Source organism: Triticum dicoccoides, chromosome 4A (assembly GCF_002162155.2).
Source record: "Triticum dicoccoides isolate Atlit2015 ecotype Zavitan chromosome 4A, WEW_v2.0, whole genome shotgun sequence".
Taxonomy (NCBI): Eukaryota; Viridiplantae; Streptophyta; class Magnoliopsida; order Poales; family Poaceae; genus Triticum; species Triticum dicoccoides.
Genome location: NC_041386.1, coordinates 613,497,153 through 613,508,429, shown reverse-complemented (window position 1 = coordinate 613,508,429; position 11,277 = coordinate 613,497,153). Strand labels below are relative to the sequence as shown.

Below are 11,277 nucleotides of genomic sequence, written 5' to 3'. Positions count from 1 at the left end.
GCCCTTTTTCCTAATCATTCAAACATTGCGAAGTTGGTATTATAGACTTGTGAGTCTAAAATACCTGGTTTTCAAGTATAAACATTTCCAAAATTCAAGCGGTTGCAAGTACAACGCTAGAATTGTTGTTTTAGTGGTCCAAATTAGAAATCTAGAAGTTCCCACATGGAAGTATATAGTAATGAACTAGAATATATATTGTCTTCATATAACTCACTAGTTTTTTTAGGAAAAAACTATACTAGTGGGTCTCGCAAATCCGAGGGCATTATCTGTTAAGAGTAGAAAGCTTCCTCAAGATCACATTACTCCATTTGGAATGATAAAATATAATTTCGTGTTTATTAGAAACTTAATCCATGGAGAAGAAAAAATACTTAATTGTAGACAAACAAGTCCCCGTTTGGAAAAATTAGTTACATTGAGAGAGAGAAACTTTCTTGGTCAATATTTTTTAATGTATCTTTAAACTCTAGTGATAAATACAATTATATTTATTTATTTGCCGAAAACAATTATTTTGAGCTGCAAAAATCTAATTGCTCATGTCTCTACTCATGGATGTAAATATGCTAATCCTTACAAACAGTATTATCAATATAGAATATTTGGCTGCAGTGCCTCTATAAATGTAACAACAAATGATAAAAACTGCTTATTCCATATATTTCCAATCATGCGGTGAAATATGAATACATATGTTGTGAGCTTATAATGCTTGATCACGCCTCTTATTAATGCGGCCATACACACAACAGGTGAGCATTACAACATAATTGAAAACACATATTTTTGCAGTAGTACTGACCCTAGCAATGCATATTGGGCCACAAGTAATGCAATAAGCATTATATTACTAAACTGGAACCCGTCATGGGCAATTATGGTTACTGCCAGGGCCACCATAGTAGATGTAAGTGCCCCAGTCGCCATAGGTGTCACTTTGCACATTATAACAGTTGTTCTGCTCGGTTATCAAGCCCACATTACTTGGGGGATTGAGACAGTTGGACGAATCTACCACTTGAATGTTCTTGATGTGACTCGCCTTACCGAACCCTTCATTCGGGAAGTGTCCACTACCCATATGTGTGGAAGTTTGGCCGGCATCGGGTGAAAATACCTCACCGCCCCACATGATGGTAGAAGCACTATCTTCCAAGTAGGAGAAGATGGATGATGGCCAATACCCCACATAATCACCTCCCACTTGCAGCCACCAATTGCCCCCCGCTCGGTCCTGCAAGCCAAAATTAGCTTACTAGAGAATATAACACACATGATTAATTATGAGCAGGCAATATATTTTAAATCCCTTAACTGCCAAAATCATGGCAAAAAAGGGAACACTAATGGGTTAGGTTGAGATGACAGGGATGGGTGTTTTTGGTACTGAGATCAAATATGACATGGATTATAGATGTATTGAGTAATCGTTTGCGATGTAAAAGACTTGCATGGTAACAATATGTTCCTTACTTGAGTTCTAACAAAATCGAGTCGACCAATCAAACCGAAAAGAGAAGGACTAACCTTATATGTAATTGCACATCTACAAGAACGAGATGTGATCTTGACGATGCGTGCAAGAATGCGTCTAGGGTAAAAAAAAATACGTCATTCTATGCTACCAGAGGATCATGAGGTGGGTAGTCTTTCCAGAAAAGTTCATGTGATGTGTTATCGTTAATTGTGAGTCAATGTAATATTAGAATGTCTTAACTACTATGCCCTAGTAAAAATATGTGGAACATATTTTATTTTCCCAACTCTAACCGGGTAAGGAGAGTAACTTGAAAGAGTCCCTTGTTCAATAGCCAACTTGACATCATTGCATTTGCGAACAAATATGGGATGTGCATGGGACAACCTCTCCTCCATTATTCAGCCAAAACAGGCTAGGAATCATAGTTTCCCGAACAACAAGAGGTTGGCATGGATTCTCTAAGTCCACTCATGAATTTTGGATTGGATGCTTAATGTTGAAGTACAAGTGAACAAGTTTTTGGCTTGAACTAGTCAGTGCATGCAACTCAAAGCGAAAGGTCTCGAGTTTAAATCCTAGTGGATGTAATAAAATAAAATAATTGTAGTAGACTCCAATTTGAAGGTTTGGGTATAAGGGAGCCTGCACATGGGAGGTAATGTTAAAGTATAAGTGAATTTCCACTTTCCCCTAGCAGCTTGACCATTTTAATTGAATGTGTATGTGCACATAACTAAATATTTATGATGTCGAAGCTTATTGTGTTTTTTACCTTCCAAACTAAAATATCGATGTCATATTGTGTGCCACCATAGGTGGAAATTGGGGAGATACTGCCGCCAATTGTGATCTGATTGCTTGTTTGGATAAAGCCTGAGCATAGTAGGTTGTAACATCCTGTTGTTTGATATGCATCGCGCTACAATATTACATACAATAGAAAATTAGTATTTTGGTATTGTTCCCAATCTTAGGAGAGAATATCTCAATATTAGTATTAATTAAAATAAAATCGAATATGGTGTTTATCTTACAGTCCAGTAGATGAAGAGTCTCGTATTGCTATCGCTATATAGATTTGGATAAACCTGAAATTTTTGTAGAGACCACAGGTTCATTAGCCAGAATGAAAGATATTGCACAACTAACTAGACCATTAAAAATGCACAGGATTTGTATAATAGCTATGTCTAAGCATGACCACATGGGATTTTTTTAATAGGTGGAAGAGATAGATAGACACACACACACATACACACACATACACACACATGCACACACACTGAGAGAGAGAGAGAGAGAGATTTTGTTGTTGTCCTTTCGCAACAACAAACAGAAAAAACAAGATAATATATGTCTTCAAAGATAGCTTGTTCATCCCTTCCTTCATTTGAGGTCATGCAAATATAGTGTGACACCTTGCTACTAGGTGCACCAATATGAGAAATGCATGTGGAATCCCGCTTTTCCATCATTTATCCAATGTCTTGATTATGTTCCACCAGAAGCTGCATCTTATCCCTTATGCACATGTGATGGCTGATGGAATGTGATGTTTCTTGCTTGTTCAGTTGAGTGATAATTTAAGAACTTAGCTTGAGTTATGTAAACTTTTGTTGTAGCCATCCATCATGATTTCATCAATCCAAATTTTGGATTCGTGGTTTAATTTATAGTAACTTTATTCATCCATGTGTTAAGTTGAAACAACAAAATGTTAAGAAAATATATTATGTCTTGAACTCCATTATCGATTAGTATAGTGGTATAAACTAACATTTTAGCCAACACACATTGCATGATAAGTTGTGTTTATGCTATCAAATAACGATAAGTCGCATATTTTGAACAACAAAGTTTGAGTGTTTACAATGTAAATATATTATTACAATTTAGTCTGGATATAATAAATTTGCTTAATTAACATTTTGTTGACATAAAGCATTAATAATTTAACAAGGATTGTTCGTTGTTGTGTGACTCATTAAGGAAATATCTTTAGTGATTGCAAAACACAAAAAATGATATGTTCATTTCCTAACTACCTAACATGCATGCTTGGTTTTGCATCTTGACACATAACCTGGGTTGCCAGGGGCGCGGCCCAGGTCGAGGCACCATATTTCTTAAATGAATATTTTACTTTTGGCATTGTTTCGCAATACCTGGTCTGAGGCCCAACCTGATCCTCACCCCATCTTTGCTCCACCACTAGTGAGAAACGTCATGCAAGTATACAGAGTTTGATTTTGGAAAACTATGTACATATAGCTAACTTTCTCTTCATAATGGCAAGGATTGGTAATTTAGATTATTCTTTATGGTGTTATTTTGAAGTATTCAATAATAAGGACAAATCAGTATTTAGATGTTTATTTAGAGGATTAGAATATTTTACATAATGTTCAAGATGGGTAATTAGATGTAGATGAGGAAGACAAATCTAGTGATAACATCGAGTAGTAGGAGCTAGCTTCCAACCCTAAGAGAGCTTGATTTACCAAAAATCCTGCAGAGTCCTAGTGGGCCTAGATTCCATGATAAGTTCCGAGAAATGGGAGAAATGATGCATTCAAAGTTCGCAGAATTGCAAGAAAGACAAAATCCTTGAAAGAAAAACCAAACAAGACAAGATGTTCCCTATTGTTATCGGGAACGAGACTAAATGTTCAGCCTTAATGAGATGGACCTAGATTCCTCTCCGACCAGGAAAAGACGTGGATCGTCTCTACTTCCTGGGATTGAAGATTATTTTTTGTAATGGTGGATGTGGGTAATGTAGATGTAAATTTCTAGGTTTATTTCATATTATTTGTAATAATGGCAAAGGTAGTGAACTGAGATGACTATTTAGGTGTTACTATAGGTTAAATACAAGATGTGGATAATTTCGATGCCTATTTAGAGAGCGGTTTAATATTATGTTCATAAAGGAAATGGTGGGTAACTTATATTTAATTTATGAGCCTACTGTAGGTTATTATTTTATACTAACACACATGGGTGGTTTGGCACCAAGTATGATCCCATGGCAAGTGTCTCTACAAATAGTAGGAATATCTAGAATTTATCTATTTTTCTAGTGCATTTCGTGAAAATTAACATGGTGGACTCAAAGCATATATAGCATTATTAGGAGTAAGTTGACAATTTTGAACCCACCATATGAGTATAGGATACATTATTGATGGGTATTCCATCTATGTTTATTTTCTATGTTTATGGTAGTATTCAATTTTGTAATCATCACTATCAATATTCTTCTCCAAGAAGATTGCTTATAGTCAATTTCTCTTTGTTTGATGTTTGAGGATCTTTCATGTTTCGTACCACCTCTATTTAAATTGCAAGGCTTATTTACTTTGTCTTGACAAGGCTTTGGCCAACAATTAATTTATTACATGAATCATATTTAAGAGTCAGATTTATAAGTATTTAGTTATGATTATATTTTTTGTTAACATAATTGACATATTAATGTGATAAATATTTGTCAAAACCTTTTCATAATGAAGAAAATATGCCTTGTGAGGAATAATGCACTGAGTATTATTGTTTGTTAAATGAGAAATGATCTAGTTTGGCATTTCAAGTTGTCGTCTCCTAAAAGTCAAGGTTCATCTCCTATGAGTTGCAATTCCATGGACTATATGAGGGATGTACTAATATTGAATCCATGAACTAGATGAAGAATTTGCTTCTTTGTGTGTCATGTCTCCCCAAGATCAATAATTTGGTTGCCCTTCTTTAGGCAAAATTTCTCTATAGTGAGCCACAATTTGATGGCATGTGTTAAGAGATGCAATTTTTAAGGACATGAAGAAGTTTGAAACTTGTTCATTTTTCAGGGTAGGTTTCCTCGGGATTAAGAACTCATGAATTGTGATTACTCAAGATTCAAATTGACTTAGTTGCGTGTTAATATCCTTTTTATTATTAAATTTAATGCAAGTTGTCTTTAATAATATCTATTGATAAAATGGGCATTTACAAATACAAAATTTATATACACTTTAAGTTGTCAACATGCCCTTATGTGTTAAAAATAATGCTGCTAGAATAGCTTAAGAAAGAGAACATATTTGATTAATGGAGAATCTAGTCTAGCTCATTCTTACACTCTGGCCCTTTCAAACCCACATATATCATGCACCGAAGCTAAAAGGTAGAGTTTAATAGATATTTTATTAAGGTGGGTACAATTTTTCCCTTTGAGGTCTCACCTGCCATCCCACTTCAATGGTATTGAGGCTGTTGCCATTGTAGGAACCCCCAGTGATCCAAAATTGGGTTAAGCTAAAGTCGTTGCCCCTAGCAATCCATGGTTTCCACAAATTGAAGGTGCTTTTGGTTCCATAGCACTTATCGTATTGTGCAGAGGCGACGGCATGCTTATCAATGGGATAGAAAACAAAGTTAAATAAGCAATTTTTAAAATAACAATAGTAACAATATAAGAAGAATATTATTAATCATATGAATTTGATTATTGAGATGGTGTTTTTACCTGGTGGCCCCTCAATACATTGGGTGTGTCAGTGTCATTGGTTGGATTGAGGTGTGGGATGCTCCTAGGCATCTTCTTGCCAAACCTCCTAATAGAATTGGCCCTCAGGACATCCTCCTCCTTGGTCCTTCGGATTGGTATGGTGTTCTCAGGGCACGTGCCATTTTGATGCCATATTTGGGTGATTGCATGGGCTGTGATGTTGGAGTCATGATGCATGCCTCTTGGGTTGTAAGAAGGTCGCATCTGAAAGGCGACAATTGAATGATATCATGATACATGTGTGTGGGATATTAGGGGGCACTACAACTTTCTACAATTGATAGTGATATGAAAAGGGAAATGATGTGCTAAGTGTCACCTGAATATTATGGTTCTTGAGGAGAGGATGATCGAATGCAGGCTGTTTGGAGATGTGCACACAGTCTATGACATCACCATCCGAGCTCTATAAATTCCTAGGAATTAGTGATTGTAACAATGTAGCAAAAATAGATAATATTGCGAGGAAACTAGAAAATGTTAGATCTTTCCTACATGCTACTCATGGAGATGTGTAATGTAGAATAGATTTGTTTTTGGAATGCATGCAATTTCTATTGGTATTGTCTCTTTAATTTTGGTTAATGAATTGGATTCCATTTCTTAGAATAAAGCCACGTGTTAGTAAAAATAGGATTACAACTCTGAACAATACTCACGAGCGCTCATGCACTTTCCCAATTCAGGAGTGCCTCATACCATACTACATATCAAAATAGGACAAATCATGCCACGAACCAACAAGTAGATCACTTTAGTCACATGCAAATTAGTTTTGAATATTCAAAAATGCATTAGTGCTAAATCGAACCTCCAAATAAAAATCCATTTTCTCTGTTGTGTTTTACAACGAGATATTTCAAACTCACCCCGCATGGGCATACTCTGACAAATAGTTTTGAAAAGCAACTCTCATTCACAAAAAGAAACTTTGTGGTGCAAATATGGTTTCTAGCTCATACCAATTTTCTACTTGAACGATAAGTCAATCATTTGTTAACATTATTCGGCAAAGAAAATCATGTTTCTGAAAAATAGTTTCTTCCATATCACTAAGGTTGGTTTTTCTGTAGATTCCTAGGGCATCGAAAAATTTCTTTAAAGGGACGTAATATACAAAAAAAATATGTTTTTGTTACAAGTTTCTTTCGTCACCCTAATTCGCATTTGAAATAAACAGGGGCAAACTCTTAAAATTGTAAAAAATATAATTTTTAACTATGAAGTTTTATTTTAGCACACGCAATTCATAAAAATGTATATTTTTACCATGAACCTACTATGTATTTCATCGCAGTAAGTTGATTTCTAAATGTATCCACGAGAATATATCCATATGAAATCTACTTTTGAAGATCTCATGCTGGTAAACATCCAAAATTGTAGGAAACAAAACCTGGGATCTAGTTTTCCTTAAAAACAAATCTTAGCTTATGAGTCGAGGTTAGAAATGCATGTTTGTACCATAAAGTTTTTGTTGTGGCAAGTTGCTTTAAAAAATATTTGTCATAACGTGCCCATGGAGATCTAGTTTCAAAGACCTCATCATGAGGAACACAATGGTGAAAGAGGATTTTGATTTGGACGCTCAATTTTGAAGCAATGCATTTTAAAATTTTAGCAGAAGGTTTCCATGGACATGAATCATCTAATTTGTTTGCGTGTCTTCTTATTTGGTCCACATACCATGTAGAGAGAGGTGATGTCTACCATGTGCGATGAATGTGAAAAGCGCATGTGCAGTTTTTAGCATTTGGGTACGTTTGTTAGTCTCTAAAAAGCCAAGCAAAGCTACCTTTTTATCCAGTGGATCATTTACATACTCTATCTATGAGTTTCCAAAAGTCAAAACTTCTTTGGACCAACATATTGATATGATCAGATCTACATATGAATAGATTATCTTTCTAGATTTAATAACAAAAGTTGGGGTCCATCTCCTTGTTAACATTAGGGTACATGACTATATGCATGTGTATTACATAATAGACCTTTGGTTATGTCTTAGACATTGAATAATGGACATCCACGTAGGATAAATTTTGACATGGCAACTAATTAAATGAGGAAACGCGATGTGCTAGTGCTGAAACAAGATAAACTAGAATTAAATCCATGTTAGGACAAAAAACAAAATATGTGTTGAAGTAAAGACCATGTCGTCATAATGTTCTTGCATTCTTATATTGGTCATGCAAATCTAGTAAAGGCTCTCTCTCATTCTCAATTTTTACCACTGGGCCACACTAGAACCGGCTACCTTTTTCTTTTCTCGAATACGCACGAGTGTGCATACTACTCCCTCTATTCCTAAATGTAGTGCGCATAGGAAATTTTAGAAGTCAAACGCCTCCTACTTTGACTACATTTATAGAGGACAAATATCTATATCTATGATGTTAAGTAAGTATCATTAGATGCCTCACTAAATATATATTTATATTATATTTGTTTCGTATTATTTTTGTTGATACTTTTCTCATTAAACTTGGTCAAACTAAACAATGTTTGACTCCTAAGAAATTTTATGCGCACTACATTTAGGAATAGAGGGAGTATATATTAAAGATAGGGTGGGGAAAAGAATTCCCTCCACATTGGATGTTACAAATTACATGTACACCAACTCCACGCCAAGGTCCAACTACACGATTAACTCCTCCTATCTACCCACCTAGCTAATGCCCATAGCATTGGCTCCACGTCTCCCTTAAATGCTGGAAATCTTGATATTTTACCGATCGAAAACATCAGACCAAAATTTGAATTAAGGGATGGAAGAAATATATTTGCACCCTATATGTAACTAAACGTGTGCTGTGGTACTAAGGTTAGCATGGAACTTTCTTATGCAGCTGTGCTCCACTGCTCATTTTACCTTGTTTTGCTTCGTGCGTCCCGTTGGCAGCGAGAGCAAAAAATGATTACCATGATTGAAATCGTTGCTAGATGGTCTACGGACCTGGATGTAATTTTTTTTATTTCTAGTGTTCGTTGTACTACCATGATTGAAGAAGAATACTCCCTCCGTTCCAAAATAGATGACCCAACTTTGTACTGAGTCATTTATTTTGGAACTCAGGGAGTAGATTGGAAGTTTTTCTTGCAAAAAAAAACAGAGAACCTGTAAAACCGTATGATTACCAAAAAAGACTGGCCGAGAGAAAAAGAAAACTTGATTGGGAGTGGCCGCTAGCTTATGAACCACAAAGGAATCTATCGCTGCATGGAAGCGAGAGTGTTCAGCATTTTGAATCTTCCTTTTAGTACGCTTATATTGTATAATTGCAGAAGAATTAATAACTAAGCCACCTTTAGCGTGCAGGGTGGGCAACTGGTATCCGTACCTGCAGTGGCGGAGCTTGAGCCAAAATTATGGGGGGGGGGAGGGGGGGGCCATGGGCTAGAGGGGGGGCAAACTTAACTATATTAGCTGATTTTTGATGGAAAATATGCCTAACACAAAGGAGTATCTACATGTTTTCTTGTGAGCTTGGGGGGGCCATGGCCCAGGTTGGCCCCCATGTAGCTCCGCCACTGCGTACCTGCATGGACCACTTTTGCATGCACGTACTACGTACAATGTTCCCGTTTCTTTTGCATCCATGTGCATGGCTTGCGAGACTGAGCGACGACGAATAATTAAGAACACGCAAGCTAATGATAAACATGCAAATAAACAAGGACCAAATAAATGCAAGCTAGTTAAAGATGCATGGTGAATCATGCATGTGTGCTGAGCGCGTACAACACCCGAGAAGCAAGACTTGCATCGTAGTACAATCAGACTAAACGTGAACGACGCGGCACCACTACATATGTACCTGAATGCTTGCGACAGGAGGCTTATTGAGCCGCCTGAGGAGGCTTCGCACCTCCCGCCGCCGCTGCACCAAACTCCCGGCAGACGACGGCGCTGCCGTCATCCGGCCCTCCATGAAGACAAACGTAAGAGCCACCACGAGCGCGAGCAAGCACGCTCGCGTCGCCGCCATTGAGCTACCTGCAATACTGTTGGTGTGGGTTCTTCTAGACTCGGCTGCTGTGCGATCGAGCGGAGGCCGAGCGTCCCGGCGTTTTATAGGGCCGGACGAGAGTGCAGACGATCGACGTCTACGTCGGCCTGGCCCTGCTACCGTATATTTTAGTTGAGGCCGTTAAAGCTTCACATGGTGCAAGAGCTTCGAATGCTGTGAGCACTCAGTAGGACAGTGACAGGCGGCGGTAACATGCATGCGGTAGCTACCCGAACCCCTCGTTCTGTCAGGTCTCCACGCTTTCATAGCGCATACTTGGATACATCCATACTGCAGGAGTATGACACCATGGGAGCATGGAATGGGGAATAGGCTAACAAAAGTCTCAACAGATGCACAAGTTAAGTCGAGCTAGATTAATTCACTGGCTATATATGCATTAGTATATGGATTGTGCACATATAATATGGGATGAAGGAGAGGCAGTAAAGTTTATTTCCAGCTATGGGTATTTTTAATTATTTCGAGAGGTCCTTTTTTAGCGGGATCTAACCAAGGGTTGCCAAAAACCACGAATTTGTAGAGATAGGTCCGCAGCCGCCCTTAGAAATCGCCAAAGAAATTGATGTCCACCGGATGATCAACCTTACAAACTTCTCCCGGAAATCGATTTCCAAGGGCGATTTAGAAGGTGGTCCACCCTAGAAATATTTTTCAAATAAATCAGAAAATAAACAATGCCAATAATAGAGAAAACTTCCGTGTGCAAGCATCTACTGTACTTACAACTCTAGCTCCTAGAATGTTTTCAGCTAATTTCATTTCTAGCCACTACGGACTTCTGGAGCTAGAGCTATATATAGTAAAGGCATCCACTTGGGTATTTTGTTGTTATTTTTAACTAAGGTGTATGTTTATCCACTTAGTTTTATCCTAAAAACTCCAAATGATGCATGGATATTGGAGTTGGAGTTTTGCCAAATAGTGCATTTATTACGTTGCTTATCAACACATGCTACTCTTCATCGATCATTATTTCCAAACTACGAAGCGTTTGTGCCAAAGGATCCCGAGTCGCCAATCGGCTTCAATGTGGTGGCCAATATGCTACACGTCCTCACTGCAAGGGATAAAAAGGATGGCCATGTAGGTCGCTTGATACCAGACCTGGTGAGTGATGGGGTGTCCATATTTTAGTACCGGACGATACATTAATTTTCATGGAACCTGACATGGCCAAGGCATTTAATATGAAACTAACTTCA

At 37.5% G+C, this 11,277-nt stretch overlaps 1 protein-coding gene across 2 annotated transcripts; it reads right to left on the bottom strand.

The window, feature by feature from the left end:
- Window positions 1-659: 659 nt before the first annotated feature.
- On the bottom strand, window positions 660-10,053 carry LOC119289377. Of its 2 annotated transcripts, XM_037568711.1 has the most exons (7): window positions 9,860-10,053; window positions 6,355-6,441; window positions 5,994-6,239; window positions 5,710-5,877; window positions 2,521-2,574; window positions 2,259-2,405; window positions 660-1,240 (listed from the first exon to the last, which is right to left on the bottom strand). In XM_037568711.1, the coding sequence occupies exons 1-7, from the start codon at window positions 10,028-10,030 to the stop codon at window positions 872-874; spliced, it is 1,242 nt and encodes a 413-aa protein (XP_037424608.1). In that variant the 5' UTR covers window positions 10,031-10,053; the 3' UTR covers window positions 660-871. The 2 variants fall into 2 exon arrangements, with proteins under 2 accessions (XP_037424608.1, XP_037424609.1); XM_037568712.1 differs by lacking the exons at window positions 2,259-2,405; window positions 2,521-2,574.
- Window positions 10,054-11,277: the final 1,224 nt, after the last annotated feature.

Bases quoted from the DNA above. Each gene is read 5' to 3' on its own strand.
- LOC119289377 (XM_037568711.1), bottom strand. From the start codon at position 10,030: ATGGCGGCGACGCGAGCGTGCTTGCTCGCGCTCGTGGTGGCTCTTACG. The intron at 6,240-6,354 runs GTGACACTTAGC...GTCGCCTTTCAG, and splicing joins TCAAGAACCATAATATTCAG to ATGCGACCTTCTTACAACCC. The intron at 2,406-2,520 runs GTAAGATAAACA...GTAATATTGTAG, and splicing joins GACTCTTCATCTACTGGACT to CGCGATGCATATCAAACAAC.